Below are 21309 nucleotides of genomic sequence, written 5' to 3' on the forward strand. Positions count from 1 at the left end.
GACAAGAAAACCATCAATCCAGACCTACCCTGACCTGAGACCTATTCACCCTCTTTCTCGATCTAACCATCTTGATTCACAACTAATGACCTCCCAAAACTAGGCTAGACTCAGCTTGAAAGAAACCCTAATACGAGCTTTCAGAGATAAACCCTAATCCAGCCATCATAGGTGACCACTCACTCACTCAAATCCCAACAAGCAGAGAGAAAACCCAACTAAGGGAAAGCAAGACCCAAAGAAAAAGAGGGGGTCCCCATTCTAATGGGGCGATGTGTGAAATGGTCACAACAAAGGGCAAAGCAAAAAAAGTGATTTCTGATTTACAAAGTGAACAAAAGATGAAGCATTATTTTTGCCATAAGTTTGGGAATATCAGAAAAGAATGCTAGAAGCAACAATATGTTCTATCCATAAGAAACTGATGGCTTAGGGTAATAGGATATTTGATCCAGAGTAAGAGTCTAGGAAGAAATAATAGGATTTATTGCATCCAAGTTAAAACTGATGCCATCAATTGTTGGTTCTTTGATTTTTGTGCATGTTGACATTTTTCTTGCCATTAAAATTAGCAAGTCATATTACTACTGATTCTCTTTCTTTGGATGATGGTAGAGCACATGCATTAAAGGGATAGTGGATATTCAAATTGCTTACAATGATGCAATAAAGTTCATAGTGAGGTATATTAAATTTATGCCAAATATTTACAAAAAATTATTTTCTACTAATTAGATGATAAAAAATTTCAACATTGTTGTGAAATTCAGGAGAAATAAGTGTATTGTTAGGGGAAAGAAGTGTATTGTGACTGATGTCAAGCAGGACAAAATGGTTTCCTTAGGCATTGGGCAAGGTGGTTTGTACAGGTTAGCTGATTTTCTTAGAATTAATTTGCTTGCCTCAATTGTTGAGGACAATGGTAGCATTTTGTTGCATGAGAGATATGGTTCATAGATTGCCATCTATCAAGGAGAAATAAGATGTATGTGTGGAGTGTTTGGTTGTTTAAAAAAAGGAGAAAAAACATTTCCTACTAGAGGGGTGTGGTGTGCAAAGGGGGCTTTAGATTTCATTCATACAAATCTATGTGAGCCATCCTAGAAATCATCAACAATCCTTGGTCGAGTTACTGTCTTTTGCTGGTTGATGATTTCTCAAAGATAATGTGGGTAATACCTTATGAACAAAAAATGTTTGATCCCTTTTGAAACTTTTTCAAGTTTAAAATACTGGCTGAAAATCAATTGTGTCAGTGGATAAAGATCTGAAGGTTTGATAATGGGTGTGAATTCAATTTCAAGTAGTTTGAAAAATGCCATGAGAAGGAAGGCATACAAAGACATTTGACATCAAAGGTATTCAAGGTGGTTGAGAGTGGACTGGTGCAGAAGCCTCCACCGTATGGTTTGTTTCCTACCTTATGTTCACTACTTTGGAACCTGTTATTATGTCACATTTGTGTGCTTGTCGGGTTCCTGCTATTGTCTCCAAAATTGAGCTTGTTATAGTGAGGTGGATCCAAGGTGTGAAATTCGGCAGTGTGTGGAAGAGTGGAAAGAACCAATTCTTTTGGAAATCATATTCAAATGGGGCTTGTTACAACAAACAATGCTTTGCTATTGTGAACTGAGACTTTTCTTCTTGTTTGGGCTTTGGTTCGTGCCTAGAATATTCTCTAATCATTTCACTTGTCAAAAAGTTCACAGCTATGTGCTAGGACACAAAGAAAGGAGTTATTTGCAAGGCACATTGTGCACAAGCAGTCTGTGACTTGACCTTTGGCCATGCATTAATCACATCTTCTAGATGACTAAAGCTGAATCCTCCATACCATTTGCACATTTGACCTATATTTGTAAGTGGTAGCCTTATGTTATAATTCTGACGTTGGTTGTTATTTTTGACTGCTTATGGAAAATACATCTGGACATTGCCACCCTTATTTTTCTTTTGCATTTCACCTGTTTAGATTTTATCATGTAAAATAAACTAATTGAAGCTTTCTATTTTTTGAGTAGGATTTTTTTGTGACATAATCTGTGCCATACTAGTTTCCATATTCTTTCATTAATCTGGCCTATGGGTAACTTGTAAGTGAGATGTGCTGTGCAGTCTGCATTATTATAAGGTCCCCTGCTGTGCTTGCCATTTATAATTGGTGTTATTACTGTTAACCAAACTTTTGGTTTATACTCTTGTAATCCATTTCTTCTTCTCTTCTTTCATATACTGAAGGGAGCAATAGTGAATCCCTTGGGACTCAATTTCTTCTTTTGAGCATTTACTGCATTTTCTACATAAGAAATCTCAGATAACTTTCTAGATGATGAAGTCAGTAGAGAAGCCATATTTATGCCTATGGACATGAATCCGGTGAAGTTAATTGTTTGTTTGGTTTGAATGCTAATCTTAAAAAGTTGGAGCGTTGAATGATTTCAAGTTTTCCTATGATTAACAATTTCAACATCATCTAGTGTCTACAGAGAGATGCAAAAAATGTTTGACAGTACACATTTTTTTCTGTCAAATCAGGGGGTCTCAACTCTCAATGAAACAGTTATCTTATTTATTGGATCATGCTACCATTGAAGACACTACTATTCTATTAACTTTTGCATTATTTGAATCTATATTGCCTTTATCAGACTATTAAAGCAATGCTAAATTTCTCTGAGCTGTCTTCTTAGCATTTTAGTAATGATTTCTTTTGCAAATAGCAAAATAATAACTTGCCTGTATAAAATAAAAGTATATTTCCCTTTTTTGAAAGTGGATGTTATTCATTATAGGTTTAAATTTTTTTGGAATAATTATTTACGGTTCCTGTGTATTAATTAAAGATTTTACACAGCACAGAATTCAACATTTTTTTTTATTCTAATAACATGCAGGAGCTGTTGTTTACTGCCCAGGATGAAATAATTGGTTGGACGCAGAAACCATCCTTGCAAGAAGAGAGACAAGAAGGAGCATCTAATAGAAATGGATGTTTTGAACACAAACCTCTTTGTCAAAGAAAGGAACATAAAGTAGAAGGCACTAGCAACACCGTAACATATCCCACAGATATTTCTTTCCCTCAAGAATATGAAGAATGGGGACCGGGACTGAATATGCTCACTGAAAGCAGTTCTTTTCCACAGGACATTGAGAAGTTCAGGAAATTAGATAGTTTTAGATGGTTAGAAAATGAAGAGATATGCATGAATACTACTCGCAGCCCATCTGACTACTATAGCATATTACATGAGCAGCCAAATAATATGGGAGAACAACAATTGGAAGAAAGTTCCAGTGTAACAGTGGCTCAAATACAGCATTTTAGCATTAATGAGATTTGCCCTGATTGGGCCTACTCAGAGGAAGGATCAAAGGTCGCTCTTCTGAAACTTGTAGTATCTTTTTATCATAGAGTTGTACATTGTAGCATGTCATTTATTATTATTGCCTGTCTGTAGAGTTGGACATCATTCATATGAGTTTTTAGTGTTTGAGAGTACGACTAGCAAATATTTCAAGGGTTGTGACTGGGTTAGTTAAATTTTAATGAGGTAATATTCTTATCATTTTCTAATACAAGCAAACAGATTGAATTTTCTGCAAGCTATAGCAAAAAAATTCTGTTTACGGTAATTATTAATATTTGTTCAAAGATAGGATGCTTTGTCTGCAGTCAGTTCCTTTGGTTTTTATTGGATCTTTTAATTTGTATCGCTTTAATTTGTCACTTCTGTAACAACACAAAATGGAATGGTATGCGAAGAATCACTCTTGTCAAATTAGCAAAGGAAGTTCTCTGATTCAATCTATTCCTAAAATCTAAAACAAGTAAACAAGATTGAAGATTATGCATGCTATACAAATAATTTTTTTGGGGGTTTTGCATGTTAACAAAATATTTGAAAGTAACAATCTACACCTATTTTTTAATATCTGAGATAGGAGCACAAGATCGAAAGTACTTGTTTCACCATGAGGATTTCTCTTTTTGCAACTAAACTATATCACGGTTTTAATCATTGATGCTTTCCAGTGATTAAATCAAAGATCAGGGGATACACATCAACATATGGATGGAACAATACACTACTTATTAACAACATTAGATGAAAAACAATATTGAAAGCATGTATGTATGTGTGTGTGTGTATGCGTGTACGTCTGTCTGTCTGTATTTATGTATATTCATATGTTTCAATATAAATTTGCAAAAATATTCTTCAAAAAATGTATATTACTGATTTGAGGGCACCAATTTCCTTCATATACAGGTCAAATTTATATTTCAGTACACATTATAGATCAAAAACCAGGTTCAATACATATCAACTTGTTATGTCACTAAATTTTCAAAATCATGAAAAATGATTTTTTTCAAGGGTCGACCTAGCTGTATAAGGGCAGAATTAGGATGGACCTGATAATATTATGAGCAAAACTGCCATCAATACAAGGTAAAATCACTGTTATTTGACATCCGTTTGCCCTTTACAGCAGGTAACAGCAGAATAAAGACAGTTACAACAGAAATAGCAGAATAAAGGTAATTATTTCAGTCTTCTAAATCCATAAAGAGGCATCTTCCACCGCAGAACAACAGGAATAACATTCAAAGAGTAGAAAAAGGACATTTGGGGAGTAGTAGTATAAATTTAGAAAGTCATATCAAAGTTTTTTTCATGTTTAAATTTTCTTTTAGAGTTCTTTTGCAAGGGTGTCACAATGTACCCAAATTTTAAGAAAAAAAAGGGATGGGGTGGAGATGTTTTGTCCCTGTCCTCTGGTCCCCGAAACATACCTCATTCAAGAAACATCTAAAAACTCCCAAGGATACGCTTGAGGAACATTGAAAAATATGGCGATATCTTTGAAGAGCCTAGATGCATTCCAACACAATGCTCCATCAAGCACCAAGTTGATCGCATTCTGAAATCATACTTCCTAACAATCCTCTCTAATGAGACTTGCAGAATGCTTCAAAATCTCATTGACCAAATGAAGATTCAACCAGTTTATTCACCTCATGATAGTTCAGTTGTCCTTGCACTAGAGACGGATGGTTTTTATAGCTATTCAAGTTGATTTGTGTCATTTTGTGTATGTGATTTTGTGATTTGGATAGAGTTTAATGATTATTGAAGGCATTTTAATGCAATCTTTATTAAGTATTGGTAGCTTTGTATGTGAATATTGTGTGTTCATTTTCATCGCTATTCTTGTGTGTACTTCTTGTTTCTGGTCTTTGTTTTTAGCTAGTAAACATGCGCATGTTTTAGCTGCCACAGCTTAGATTGTTTGCATCGAGTTAAAAGATTTTATAGTCTCATCTTGCATAGAATATTTGTTTAGCCTTGTACCCATACTTGAGAACAATAAATAAAGGTTAGCTTCATTGAGTTCTAGGAATTTGTTTAGTTTTTAGTCACAAGAGAGACTCCTGTTCTAATTAAAAGAAAGGTCTTTTTGGCAGATGAAATTCACATGAGATCATAGAGAAAAGTCATGAGTAACTAATTCAAGCAACAACTAATCAAAGATAAGAATCCACACCAACTTGCTCAACCCCTGCCTTGGGGAAATAATATTAGCCCTTTGGTTCTAGCAGCATATTTAAACTCCCATATGGATCAAGGGTGGGTATTCTCAATTTCTTTTATGCTGGCACTGGACATCTAGATGGGTATATATCAACTTTTACAACAGCATGTTGAATTTTGGGTGTTGCACATGAGGATGTATTAGTTTGCTTGTTTATGGAAACCTTGGTTGTAGGTTCGATATATTGGTTTCACTACCTTGAGACTAGCTCGATCACAAATTGGAATATTCAATAAGTTTTGAAGATGTGTCAAACTAGCCGAAGATGATAGTAATGGCTACAAGGAGCCCTTGAGGGGGTTCATTACTGTTGTGACCTTTTTCACACATCATCCCATTGAGAATGGGGACCTTCTCCTTTAATGCTTTCTAGGGTTTTTGTTAGTGTCCCGTTGCCTTCCGCTTCAGTTTTGCTCAGTTCTGTCAAGTTTTGAACGATTTGAGTCTTAAGGATTGAAAGTCAGTTTTTGCAAGCCAAGTGATAACAGAGTCTAGACACTGTCAAAGTGTCTAGAAGAGCGCAATTGATTTGACCGAATTCGAGCAACTTTCTATTTTTGGAAAGTTTGTTTTTTTGCTTTTTTCTATTTTTTAGGAAGTTTTGTTTTTGGCATTTTTAGCTCGATCCCTGGGATGGCTATTTTTAGAAAATTTTCCCAATTTTTTAGGGATGTCTACTTTTTGCTTTTTTCGGAGTGGGGACCTAGGGTTTACACCAGCACCGCTGACCTGCATCGATCGGGATAAAAAACGTTCAAGTTTTGACCCAAAAAGATAAGTTCCTATATTTTAGGGGTCATGACGCTTCAGATAGGTCACCTAGAGTATGGATTTCAAATTTCATGTTAATCTGGCTAAAATTGATGAAGTTATCAAATTTTGAAGTTTTTCAAGTATTTCTCTTTGTATGGCTAATCAATGTTTGGTGGTGAATGTATGTCAGGAGCTCTACAAACTCCGCCCTATGGATGATGGAGAAGGTCATGTTCTTCACAAAGACTGCCCTACTCTTGATTGTAAAGTGGCATGGAGGAGAAAAAGTTTGCCCTATGAAGTCTTCCAAAGCTCATGGTTCCTCAAAAAGTCCGCCCAAGGTGAACTTCAAGAAGTCCGCCCGGGGTACAAAGGCAATGGTCATGTTCTCCAAAAAGTCCACCCTCCAAAGTGCACATGTAGGAGAAAGTCCGCCCAAGCAAAGTAGTGTGTGAACTCATAAGTCCGCCTTGTCTAAGCTGAGAAATTTGGAGGAAGAAGAAGTCTGCTCTCCAAGGTTTCCAAAACCTTCTCAAAGTCTGACCAAGCAAGTCCGCCCTATGGATGATGGAGAAGGTGCAAGGAAGTAAGAAAGTCTGCCTAAGGAGATGGCGAGTGATGTGTAAACATGAGAAAGTTCGCCCTCCTACAAAGACCAAGTGCATAAGGCAAGGAAAGTCCGCCCCATGATGGAGAACAAGACTCACAAAGTCTGCCATATGCAAGAAGGAGAGAAGCCATTCAAGTTCGCCCTTGGTCAAGGAATATGGTGCATAAGAGGAACAAAGTCCGCCTTGAAGGTGATGGCAATGGGTCATGAAGAGTTGAACAAAGTCCGCCCTCCTTGGTTCTTGGAGTTAAGAAAGTCCGCCTAACCTGTAGGTCGATAGTGCTTAACTTCAGCAAAGTCTGCCCTGTTGCAGATGAAAGGTTCAAAGATGATAAAGTCCGCCCTGCTGCAGATGAAAGGTTCAAAGATGACAAACTCCGCCCTCAAGCAATGAGCCATAAAGATGGATGAAGTCCGCCCAAGGTGGTGAATATAAGATGGTGTCCAACTCTCAAAAAGTCCGCCCTACATCAGCATGAATGGTGCCTAAGATGAGTAAAGTCCACCTAACCTGCAGGCTTATGGTTCCTAAGTCAGAGAAAGTCCACCCTATGGTTAAGACCTCGAGCATGTGATGGTTCCCAAACTTCAAAAAAGTCCACCCAAGTGAATGAGAATAACATGGTATCAAGGAAGTCTGCCCTTGATCAAGGTTTTGGATGATGGCTGAACGCGATGAATGTCTGAAAAGCTGAACTTTAGATCACATCAATTCATATTTGTGAGGAGTTATCCAGAGCTTTTTACCCTCCCCCCGGCAACATAAATTGGCAACTGAAGGCGGGATCATCACAGAAAGCACAAATGGAGTTTCAGGCTAAATTCAGAATTGAAGACAAGTCCATGAGCAAGGTTCATCCAAGCATAAAGATAGCCAAAATTTGGCTAAGTATGGGAAGAGCTATTATGACGAAGGCCTAGAGGAATTCTTCTCCGAATTCAAGGCACTTGAAAGAATCTCAAGGCATCAAGAAAGAAAAGTTCTCAGACTTGGTGAAGATGGAAAAGTTAAATAAATTTCCAACTTCTTGAAGGATTTCATCTCCTGAAGAATTTTAAAAGACAAGCTCACAATCATAATCAAACGGTGACAAGAAGAAATCAAATTTCCATACTTAGACAATTTCTTCACACAAATTGGAGAATTCAGAAAAGACATCCAACACGGTGAGGTGGCGCCTCGTCATCTTCCAACCAATCGGAATGTTCCAAGTCAGCATGTCCAGGTTCAATGAACCTGACTTATCCAGAAGTTTCTAGAAGGGCACACTTCACAATGCAACAACCTTCTATTTTCATTGTTGGTTCATATTTAGCAAGAAGGACAAGTGTCCCCAAATGTAATTTTCTCATTGGTCAAGGGGTAGTTAGTTTTGGGAAATCCTAATTAGGGTTTTATCTTTCAATCTGGGCCCTTGATCATTGTTTGATCTCGGTCGTTCATTGTTTTCCAAGAAAACTATATAAGGCTACCTCCTCTCATTTATAGAGTGTGAGGTTTTTTGATATATTGTTGCATGAAGGTCATTTTTTCAAATAATACATTGAATGTGCGCTTTCTCTTAAGGCTTTGTAATCTCTGTTATTTGAGTGATTAGCATGGTTTCAATTTCCTCAACACATTAATTAGAAGTTAATTTAGATTTGTTTTCAAAGTTGTTAGAATTGAATGAAGGATTTGATGAGTATTAATTAACGGTGTATCTCTGCTCATACTTTTGGTGAATGGATGATTTCCATTTCACTGTGCAAAGTTAGTTTGAGCCTATCCCCTATGTATGCCAAAACTTCGATCATAAGCACAACCCATTGAAGATTGCACCCGCTTTGTGTAGTTGTCCTTAGTGTGGCGAAACAAAGTGCGGTTTCCCGAGAACACCTAGTTAATACCATCTCCAGAATTCGTAGATTTAGATCAGTTTTCTTAAACCCTATCTCCTTTTTCCCTTTTTTTTTGAAAGTAAATCCCAGATAATCAAAAAAATAAAGAGAGAGCCTGTAATCCATCTAAGTCCAGAAGATTGAAAGACATTCGTAAACGTAAGTCTCCCTTGAGATTTTCAGCATACACTACCCAAGTAGCTATCCCACTAAAGTTGCTTGTTCGCACATATAGACCTTGGAATCAGCAGTGATTTTTCAGGAGAGGATAGAGTACCTTTGGGTATCTTATTCTAATGTTTGGTAGATGATAAAACGTACACCAACAATTACCTGATTCAATCAGACTGGTAAACCAAATTTCCACTACTGGAAGGCTTTCTACATCAATTCACATATGCTACTTTGTGAATGCTATATTGTTAGATATCAAAGTTTTAAAACTCGGACTCGCCATGGACTCGGCAAACCAAAATATTGGACTCGGACTCGTACTCATGAAAGACTCGACAAAAGAAAGAGTGTAGTTTTCCAAAAAAAACATAAAGAAATTAATGCATTTAGAGAACATAAGAGCCATAATTGAAACATTACACATCATATGATGTCCAAACACTCAATATTTGAAATTTCATCATTTATACTCATAGTTTCAAACTTTAAAATGTATAATAGCAGCATAAGTTTATAAATGTTTACAAAATTACATATAATGATAGGTCTAGATCTTGGGGGAGAGAGGAGAGACTGAGATAGAGAGTGGTAGAGAGAGGGGATAGAGGAAGAGTGATAGGGAGATAGATAGGTCTAAAATTCGGGGTAGATAAAGTGAGTGAGATAGAGAGGGCAAGAGAATGTTAATATGAGCCTACTGATTGAAATTTGACTAAGTCTGAAAATTTAAAAGATGTTCTAAAACCTAGAATTTGCATTATAATTCCTAGAGATCTGAAACCACTCTCAAACATCCCGCCAATATATACATGAAATATAACTTGAAGTATAAGAAAGGAAAAAGACTTAAATCTTATATTTCATGTATTTATTTTGATGAGGAGAATGAGACTGACTTGAAAAAAAAAGATTTAGATAATTTTTTTGACGCGTTTTCTGGGTTGCACGAGTCTAGTCAAAAGACTTGCAAGTCCAAGTGAAAGACTTGCGCGAGTTAATTAGAAAGACTCGCTAGGACTCGCCTCGCGAGTCTATGGCGAGTCGACTCGCGCGAGTCCAATGGCGAGTCCATGAGTTTTTAAACTATGTTAGATATTGCATTTCTTTCCCAAAACAAGTTGGGTAGTTGAAATATCGCGCGAGTCCAATGGCGAGTCCATGAGTTTTTAAACTATGTTAGATATTGCATTTCTTTCCCAAAACAAGTTGGGTAGTTGCAATATACTAGCACAAGATCAAGAAACTGTTTTAGAAGACTACATGATTCCTATAGGGACGATAAGGAGGGATTCAATTAGGCCTCTTCAAGTATTATTGATACTTTCTTGCAGAAAGCTGTCAAGGATGTGACCATAGCGAAGAGATGAAAGCCTTAGAGTGTTCTAATACAACAGTATCAAGGTCCATAGAAGAGAAATTGTGTTCCTTATAACAAGAATAATTGGTTTCATTTGCTTGTTTCCATGACAAGACCAGCTTTGAAAGCACCTCTTCTAGCTTTGTCTTATTGCAAATTCCATGAGATTGATGGTCAAGATGGACGAAGTTGACCAAAAATGGAGAGATTGATGCATTTGATTGAGATAAAAAATGTAGATAAAGGGATTTCAAGTGACTGTCAATGCCTACAAGATGAATCCAATGATGACTCCACAATGGGATACATTTGATATGAACTTGATATTGATAAAAATAGTAAATGATCTGAATAGCCATTTGTTTACCATCTACACATTCACAAAATCAGAAATCTAAGAAAGAGAAATGGGAGAAAGAAAAGGAGGGAAAAGCATAGATGGATCCACCTGTGAAGTTTTCTTTCCATCATAACATGCCTCTCCCTATGTTGCGAAGTCCTAGAAAGGAGACAAAGATATTTCAACTTTGCTCAATCTCATAGTGTTGGATGAAAGATCTTTAGTGAAAAAGAATCAAATTATCAAATGAAATACAAGGCAATTACCTAGGTATCACATGTTCCCTAATGAAGAGAAAGGTAGACAAACATTTGGAGATCAATGTTATGTTGGACTTCCTAGTGCCATGTAAGAAGGCCCCAACTGCATAAGGGCTGATTTCAAGTGAAGCTAGTCCTTATTTGAGCTACTCAGAGTTTCTTCTCATGGAAAGGCTGGAGAATTTTAGTCTACTTTTGGTTCACAATCAATATCTCTTCTAGAGATGATATGTTTAATGAAAGAGGTTGAAGTTTTCCTTCAAAATCATGAATCCATAGTTGGATGATGAACATGCTTTTCTCTTTGAGGTTGATTTAGCTCTAGACATGGTAGCTTCTATGCATGGAAAAAGAGATATGGATTGAATATTCAAGAAATTTTAGTAAATCTTAAGCTAGCATTTTAATCATAAAAAATGAAGATCAAATTTGTGGTAAGAAGTGAATATGAGGGTTTCATGGTTCATGAAAATCTATAACAAACTGGTGTTTTTTTGGGGTACAATCAACGTGTACATGGATCCCATTGTCATTGAATATTTCTTTTGTGTAGTTTAAGTAAAATGGTAGTGCCTAATTATCATCCATTCTTTTTGATGCTTGAAACCCAATGTTGCCTCTAAACTTTCTTTATAACTACTCACATTTTCGTAGGTGATCTACTACCATGGTTGGCTTCTCAACTTGTAAGGTTGTACTTCTCTCAACCCACTAGTTTTGTGTTCCTTTACCCTCACTTTGTAAATAAGTCTTGTTTATCTTTTTGTGTGTCTTCTATGTCTTGCGTTATCTTGTTATGATTTGTGTGTTTGTCTTGTTGTTTATGTGATTTGGGAAGTATTTGACTCCATGCCCAATAGATAAGATGGTGGTCTACTCTAGATACTAAAGATTATAGAAATTCTTCTACTCCCCAAGTATGTGTCGTGATCTCTAGACCAGACCAATGGTTGTATATATACAATTTTTTTTGTATATAGTCATATTCATGTCAAAATATTGCTCATTTCTCATCTTGTTAGTTGTCATGAGATCCTCTCTCTTGTGTTCATTGATCTTGTGTTTTGAACCCTAACCAATATTATTCTATAGTCAATGATAAAGAAGATGGAAATGAGAGCTTCGATGCATAAGTTATATCAAAAATTGTGTAAGGCATGAAAAATGGCATGCTAGTGGTGATGTTTGTGCTCTACTAAAGGTGTGCACAAAAATGTTTTCTAGGTGAAATGCAAAGAGGGTCAAAAGTGCACACTCTACCAAAGGGGCATCCCAAAATGTGTTTTAAGTAAAAAGTTGCATGAGGATCAAAAGCACATGCTCTACCAAAGGGGCACCCAAAAATGTGTTATGTGAAAGTGGCAAGAGGGTTGAAAGTGCATTCTAAAGAGATACCCAAAAAGTGAAAAAATGCATAAGTTAAAATGATAAAAGTGGCAAAGGAGGTCAAAATGCATGATTTTTGTCTAGAAAGTTTGAAAAGTGATATATGAGCTCCCAAAGTTCCAATATTGGCTTGAAATTGGAAAAAAAACACAAAAAAGAGAGTGAAAACACCACAAAAGCAGGAATGCAATTACTACAATATAAAATAAAACAATGATTTTGGTTTCTTGAGATATGAGAGTGGTTTTGTAATGTCCCCATTTTCAGTCACTTTAGCCTTGTAGTTAGCCTCAACTTTCTTGGTGAGCGTCAACCTTGTCAGAGGGAATGTTTGTTGTTGGCAGTGAGTTTAGTTGGTCTTGAGGACTCCTATGACACTTTTCGAATTGAATTTCGGCTTCTAGTGTGTTCTTCAAGATTCTTGGAGTGAGCATCATAGTGTGTTCTTGGAGTTGCTCTAATTTTCATTATTTATCATTGTTGTCATTCTAGTTGTTAGGACTGTGCAAATTTTTCCTTGTTGGGTTAATTGTTTGAAAATTCTTGGAGTGAGCACTTTTCGAATTGAATTTCGGCTTCTAGTGTGTTCTTCAAGATTCTTGGAGTGAGCATCATAGTAAGTCACCCAGTTGCTCCAATTTTCATTATTTATCATTGTTGTCATTCTAGTTGTTAGGACTGTGCAAATTTTTCCTTGTTGGGTTAATTGTTTGAAAATTTGTGGTCCTTATTTCTTTTTGCTCAGTGACTTGTTCAATCGGTGAAACTCCTTTTAGTCATGTGCATTTGAGGGTCACATTTCGTTAGGTTGATCGACCCCGTGTTTAAAGTCCTTTGATAACCGATTGGTTCCCATTAAGCATTCCAATGCAAATGTCTTATGATTCTCCCTAGGTTTCCTTTGGTAATTGTTTCGTGTGGGGTCCCCCTTGCATGACTTTAAACCCCTCCTTTAGCGCATGTGCCCTTTTTCATCCTTATATCCTTAGTCCACATCCCCGTAGAGTTTTTATTGCTGCCTCAAAATTGTTGTGGGCGCGCGGGGTGAAGTGTTGTGAAATGAATGTTACCCGCGTCCTTGTATGAATCTTTTGATACATGCAAACTTGTTGTGGGCGTGCAGGGTGATCAAGCTTTGAGTGTTTTCTTTACCCCACACCCTCGCAAAGGTTGGAGTGGAGCATACCAAATGCTCGTGGGTATGCGAGGAGTAAGTATGAAGTGGGAATACTTTCCCCCACGTCCTCGCATGATAAATAGTGAAAACTCGATATTGACCGTGGGTGTGCAGGGAGAAAGCTGGTTGACATAAGGTGGTCCCCACATGATGAATTGGCACATATGTGAGTCAAATGAATTCCAGCGTGGACTCTATGGTCAATCAGGAGCGTCCATTTGAATCAAAGATGATATCAATGGCTCAGGTTTAAAAATGCAATACAACTATATGCCAAATAAAAGACAATGCATGCTAATTAAATGCAGAAAAGAATCAAGCTTTAACGTTGAGCCAAGTTTATAAATGCTCTGAGTAGGCAAAAGTATTTCGTCTTTGCATCCCGAAGCTGAGATTGATAAGGATTTTCACAATTTGGAGAGGAGCTGCTCGGCAGAATTCCAGTTGGTCTTCTTTCAGCGACTGCAATCAGTAAGTTAGCTTTTTTTCCTTGGAAATATTCTAGTTTATTGTAGAGAAATTGTGAAAGCTGATTAGAGGATTTCTTGATTTAGAAGAATTAGTGAGTATATGATTTAGGTCGTTAGATTAAGAAGCTAGCATGCTAAAGATAGGGGAATCCTTTGTTGGAAAGAAGGATTTTGCACCACAAGAGAGCCAAGCTCCGCCATCTCATGAAGAGGTGCCCGCACAAGCAAAACCATTGAAGCCTAGGGCTCCTTGAAAAAGGAAGGAACCAACAAGTGACTCTAGGAAACCCTTTGCATGAAGACCGAAGGCTCTAAAGAAAGGGAAATCATTAGCCCCCACAGATAATATCCCTGTAGTCAATGTAGAGGATGAAGAAAAGGTGGTTGTTAAGGAAGAGGGTGATAATGAAGTGAAGAAGAAGGCACTTACATGGGATATAACTTATAATGGAAGTGCTTATTGAGTCAGGTGGAAGTGCGAAGGAGAAGGGAGAGTTCAAAGATAGTTGTGCTCATTGTTGTGACATTGTTTACCCCATCAGGGGTTGGAAGTTGTTTTCGTATTTCTATTAGAACAAGAATCGTGGCATACCCCTCTCCAACCCTTGGTCATTAGATTTAGCTAAGTTGATTGTGCCAAATGTGTTCTTGGAAGTGGACTTGCTAAGGTTTATGTCCAGAAATTATGACCCTGCTTCCATGACTATCAAGAATGTAGATGGTTCTGTAATGGTGGATCTCAGCAAGATGACAATTGTGGAATGTTTTGGTCTAACTGGTCAGGGTTTAGTGCAGATTGATTTGGGCAGGTTTGACAATGATTATAAAAGAAGGATTTGCACCCTTAGAGACAAGGAGGTGCCATTATTCATGAAGAAGGACTGGAACTATGGTCTTGTACCCATCCCGATGTATGAAAAGTAACCCTTTTCAATTGCAAAATTTGAAAACTATTTTGTGAATACATATCTTGCTCTATGTCAAGTTTTAGGAGTGGACGCTGAAGATAAAATCCCGGTTGGAATGATGATGCGAATGAGGATACAACTTAAATATGTCAACCTTGAATATGATTTTGCCTCATATATTAGCCAGAAAATTAATGAGGGGATGCTTAAGATCAAAGAGAATGGAAGGGATATCAATTTCAAGTATTCCTCTTTATTGTGTCATATGATATTGTTTTAGCATAAGTATGAATGGAGCCAAGACTTATGCCTGAAATATTTTGATGATGAAGGAAAGATGCAACCCATTCAGAGGTGGTGTTATCTATGGGATAGCACATGTGAAGAAGCAGATTATGTCACATTTCATCAGCATTTTGTGTTCAAATTTGTGGAGTGGTGCGGTTATAAGATTGATAGATTTCCACCAAAGATGATGCAGCTATTGAGGCCTAAGTCTTAGAGGATTGATGAGGAGGGAAGATTTAACTTTGGTGATTGGTTTTTCTTTTCAAAGTATACAATAATTAGGGTGTATGTTTGTTCACAAGCCCCTCACCAATTGCCAATTCATGTGTCCCCTCGCCTTGCCTTTTTAGAGATTATGTGGCAAATTATGTGGATGGAGAAAATGTACATGGCTGGTCAGAAGAAAGGCACCTTTTTGCCTAGAATCACCAAATACTATGATTTCTCCATTGGTTTTGAAGCTTTGGATAAGGTTCATAATTTCTTGATTGAGAAATATGCATTAAAATCTGGAATAAGAAGAAAATATGATCCAGAAGGGTTCATGCAGTGGCTCAAGGATGATGTAATGTCCCTACTCAAGACCTAAAAGTCAACAAGAGACATGCGATTAAATAAGTTTTAATTAAAGATTTAAACTTATTATTAAATAGAACAAGCACGATATCAAAGAACCCTTGATACCATTACCAGTCATCATCAATATTCCTAAGTTACCGGTTCGGGTTCAGATTCAGATTCAGGTTCAAATTCGGCAAAAGAAATATTCTTGGGTATGGGTATGGGTATGGGTTTGTCCAAACACACACACACACACACACACACACACACATATATATATATGTTCAAACATCAAAATTATAAAATATAATTATATAATTATTAATCTATATACAATCCATACAAAATAAAATATACAATGTGACTTTCCATACATAAATGATAAATGATAAATGATAAATCCATAATTGCCAATGCCAATAAATATTCATATATCGCAAATGTAATCAGTAATAAGTTAATAACTAAAGTCTAATATCATATTCATAATTTGCAAAAAAGATAATATTCAAGGTTCAAGTTTCAACTGATTCAAGTTTCAAAATGTGAAAATGTCATGACGCGATAAAAATTCAAATTACAAGGCATCCATGGGGTTTAAACTCCATATTCATCTTCATCTGAAGCATCCAACCCAAGCCCAAGGTCATCAAGTGATTCAAATTCAGCATCAATTGAACCACTATCGAATGGAATGCCACTCCCACTAGCCATGCCTCTTTCAAGTTCCATAGTTGCCTCGTCTATAGAGGCTTGGGCAAGCTGTGCAACTGTAGCATCTAAATCAGCACACTCAAGGGCTAGATCCCAATTCCTTGTTGAACCCACACTATATTCAAGGTCCTTATGTGACAACAAACGAAGGTTGGAGTGTACATAGACCAAATCCTCAGCTCTCTTTGCACCCAAACAATTACGTTTGATTGAGTGGATGAAGGAGTATGTACTCCAATTTGGCTGAGCTGAAGAAGAACTTGCAACCTGTTTTAAATAAAAGTTAAAACATAATTAGAAATTTATAAATTATAAAATAAAAATATGATAGCATCAAATGCAATTGGAAAACTATAAAAATAAAAATAAAAAGATACATACTTGGGAGAGAAGTTTAATTGCAAGAGGCTGCAAGTAAACAGAGCCTTGACCATGTACATACCACCACTCATTAGTATCCATCCCATATCTAGCATTGAGAGCTACAACATCATGATTTTTTGTGGATACAAATTGGCCAAACTCCCTCATGACAACATTTCTTGTCTCCTCATCTTCATATATCTTTTTAAAGGCAGCCCTATAGCCAGAAGTAACTTCTGCATCTCTATATGGTGGCACCCTCCTTGGTGTTGCAAGCATCTGTGCACTATAAAATTTTGGCGTCAAAGCAAATGCTAAGAGATGTAAGGGGGTGGTCATCTTGTTCCAACGGTTAACAATAATATTCTACACAACTTTGAAAAATGTTTCTGTTGGGTCATTTACTTTTCTTTTTATTACTTCTCTTATTTTCTCCACCATGCAATCCATGCCATCATAAATCTCACTCAAACATGGGCGATCAGTATCAGCATACCTAATCATGCTCATGATGGGCTTAGTGAAATTCAAAACATATTCCGCATTATCCCACCATTTCTCATCAAGGATCAATGCTCTTACTTTTAGAGCTCTTTCTGTTTGGGCCTGCTTCCATACACTCCACAATCCGTTGATGACCATATAACTCAAGGCCTCTCGCACCTTCACAAGTCGTCTTAAGACGAGCGTGTGAGATGCAAATCGTGTTTCAGCAACCTAACATGACATAAAAAAATACACAACATATATCAATTATAAAAAATAAAATTTAAGTTAGTAATTACCTTCAACAACTCCAACTTGGAGAAGGTCCTAAAAATGGCTTGTGACATATGATGATTAGTCACAAACATTTGAATCTCCTCGCCCTCTGCATACAGCTTTTTCACCCAATCAATTTGTGTGCCAATCTTTTGCATGATTAAATTGAGTGAGTGGACAGGGCATGGTGTCCAAAAGATGTGACCATATGTAGCCTCCACTATAGTCCCTGCTGCCCTACAATTTTTAGCATTGTCCGTTATGACTTGGACAACATATTCAGGCCCCACAATGTCAATGCATTCTATGAGGATATTGGCAATGAAACTTGCATCTTTCACTTGCCCCTCACAATCCACCGCTTTCAAAAACATTGCCCCTTTAGGGCACACTGCTATAACATTGATCAATGGCCTATTTTTACAATCTTTCCATCCATCAGAAACGATGGTCAAACTTGTTTCCGGCCATGTATCTTTGATGACTTTCAAATGTGACTCTACAAATGCTTTCTCCTTTGCCAATAAGATGGTTCTCACCTTTTCCTACCCTGGACAAACATTATTAGAAGGTGTGTTGCAAAGGTTATGTACCATGTCCCGAAAGTAAGGTGATCTAACAAGGTTGAAAGGAAGCCCATTTCCATAGAAGCAATGCCCAATGCTCTGATTTGCAATCTCTCTCATTTCACTTTTGAAGGCATTTTCCAATGGGCCTCTTTTCCGTGAGGCCACAACATTTTGATTCTCTAGTGGAGCAATTGGTAGTTTTGGCATGAAAGGATGTGAACCAGCGGATCTTGTGGATCCAATACTACTAGAAGGCCTCGTAGTCTTCGAGCTTGACTGTACAAGAGGATGATCAGTCTTTGCTTTGCCACTTCTCCTATCAGCTTCCTCTTGTTCTCTAATATATTCCAAAACTAAAGCTTTTGATAGCCTCTTGCCATTTGATCCCTTACAAAATTTATTTCACGCCCGGGGATGAAACAAAGGTGGCCTTTCACTTGATAGTATGAGCTGGTATACTCAATGCGGCAATGGTTACACTGCCAAACAAAACCCTCACTGCCAGACACTTGCTTGATCATTGTTGTATAATGCCAAAGTGGTGAATCTTGATCAATTCTAAAGGGGTTATTTTGAGTTCGGACATGGGCAACTGAACTAGAGCTTGCACTTGCACTTGCACTTCCAGTTCCAGCTATTATGTATGATTATATGAATAATGCACCTAAAATGAAAAGAGAAAACACAACATTATTGAAAAAAACTGATAAAATTTCGGCATTATAACCCCATACTATGCATACAAAGTGTAAAAAAATATACAAGACTTCTTTAAAAAAAATTAAAAAAACTTAAAAAAAAACTGAAAAAATTTGAAAAAAACTTGAAAAAATTCTTGAAAACTTGAAAAAAATTCAGATTCACTCAGCTTTGATAGATAAATATTCTTACGCCTTTGATGCGTGTCTCACACCTTCATACTCTTCACCTTCGAAGAAAAATGCAAAAATTAAGAAACCTGGTTGTAGAGAAAAAATATTCAAAAATGCAAATGGAATGAGTTGAATGAATGTTTTGATGCATGAAATGCATCATAAAGGGGCGAATTAGGGTTTACATGTTTAAAAACTATTAAAAAAAGTGTTTTTTAATTGTTTTTTAATGTTTTATGACCCGTGGGCCCCGGTTTTGGGAACCCACGTGCCTGGGTTTGACTTGGGTTCCACCCGGGTCTTGCCCAGGTAGCTGGGTTCTTGTGGGTCCTGCGTAGGACCCACAAGGAACCTAGCCACCTGGGCAGGACCCGGGTGGAACCAGGTCGAACCTGAGGTGAACTAGGACTGTGCATGAACCAGGACCCGAACGCAGGCCAAAAAGGGAAGAACCAGTAACTTAGTTTTATAGTATATTATTATCAATATTATTTGTTGGAAAGTATATTTTATATCATTTTTTGGGAACCATGTATTTTGTCATCTTTTGGGAATCACATTCTAGTCTTGTTGAGGACTTGCTGGAAGAGAAAGGCCATAAATTTTTCCATCATTGATAGCTATTAAGCTTCATAATGAATGTAATCTAGCTTGTTGGTCTTGATTTGGGGTTGTGTTTGGGTTGGTATGTTTGGTCAATTTTTTTTTTGGGTTTGGGTTCGTTAGTATGAAAAACATATTAAAAAAAAATATATATAGATGTATGCAGCAGTAGTTAACTTCAAAATACACCACTATGCTAATAGTCCAATAACATAGAAAAATACACCACCATATTAATGTTTTCGTTCAAAAATAATAATGCCAAAGTGTCAACAATCAGCCATCACTGATCAAATATCATATGGATCATCATCCTCCGTATGCTATGGCAAATTGGAAGAACCACAAATAGTGCTACTGGCATTGTGTTGATGTGTATTTTGTACAAGACCAAACATAGAATAAAATACCTAAAGGTACCTTATCCTCTCTTGAATAAAGCCTCCGAATGCTGAAGATGTCGCGAAAAGGATCAATCGGGATGACTTCAAGGTTCTTTGCTGTAGGATCTCTACGTGTGGATAAGCTCTCTGTGGTATGATGTGATTTGCTGGAATCACAAGGGGACTTACACTTGACGACCTAAACGTCTGATTTGCTTTGAATATTGCTAGAACACAAGATTTCACTGGCTTAGATTTGAAAAAAGGGAAAAAGGATGAGGGCGAGGAAAGGATCTAATTCTAACACTAAGAATGTAGGAGCAATGAATGATCTTTGATGAAATTCTAACTAAGTCTTGTTTTGACATCCCAGGACCATCTCCACAAGGTTAGTGCGATCTTCGAAGGAAAGCTTTATGATGTTCAAATCATCACTACAGGCATAGACACCATTAGGCTGATGCATATCAATGAAGAAGCGACAATTGAAGTTAAGCTTAAGCTGAATGATTCTAGTTGACTACACAAGGCAAGTCTGCAATCAACAAACTGCTAGTAGTATGGATATACGAATTTCACCATCAATCAAACACATTTCTTCCACTCATCTAATAACATGAAATCAAATATGAGAAGTATAGAGACCATGCAAATTGTCGAATTGACCCATAAATTTCACCATTTCTTCAATGAAGTTTTACAAGTCTTTTACAACAACATCTTGGCAACAATCTTTGCCTTCTCTCTCTACTCTACTCTAATTGCTATTCTATCAATTGACTATCTACTATTAGCTAACTATTCACCTTCTAACTTCCTTCTATATCTTTACAAAATGAAGAGTCAGGGCTTATATAGTGCCCTTAATACAATTCAATGGCTAAGATCAATTTGAGATCAATGGCCAAGATTCTTCAATGAAAACCCTAATTAGGGTTTGTTACAACAAACTTAATGCTGACCAATGAAATAATTGTATTAATTGGACACATGTCTTCTCTGGAATATTCGACCAATGGATAGCCGGGGTAGGTACATCGAAGTTTGTGCCACCTCCCATGAGTTAGGTACATTTTATCTGGACATGCTGAGGTGGTCCAATCCGACTGGAGGAGTGATGACTAGGATGCCACCTCGTCTGACACTTGTAATTTGGATATATTCAACTTGATGTTGCTGAGAAGCTAGCTTTAATTAACTCTTCTGAAACTATCTGCTTCTTCAACGAACCCTTGCTCTGACTTCTTTTGTCTTTGATGTGCAGGATGATGATGTAC

At 37.0% G+C, this 21309-nt stretch overlaps 1 protein-coding gene across 4 annotated transcripts in view; it reads left to right on the plus strand.

Annotated features, from left to right (window-relative positions):
• Positions 1 to 21309, plus strand: part of LOC131038474 (calmodulin-binding transcription activator 4) — a 209216-nt gene that overhangs the window by 123570 nt on the left and 64337 nt on the right. For 3 of the 4 annotated variants that reach the window (XM_057970913.2, XM_057970910.2, XM_057970911.2), the window contains exon 8: positions 2895 to 3377. In XM_057970913.2, the coding sequence (XP_057826896.2) occupies positions 2895 to 3377 (483 nt within the window). The remainder of the gene's footprint in view (positions 1 to 2894; positions 3378 to 21309) is intronic. The other variant, XM_057970912.2, reaches the window with a different exon arrangement.

Source organism: Cryptomeria japonica, chromosome 10 (assembly GCF_030272615.1).
Source record: "Cryptomeria japonica chromosome 10, Sugi_1.0, whole genome shotgun sequence".
Lineage (NCBI taxonomy): Eukaryota > Viridiplantae > Streptophyta > Pinopsida > Cupressales > Cupressaceae > Cryptomeria > Cryptomeria japonica.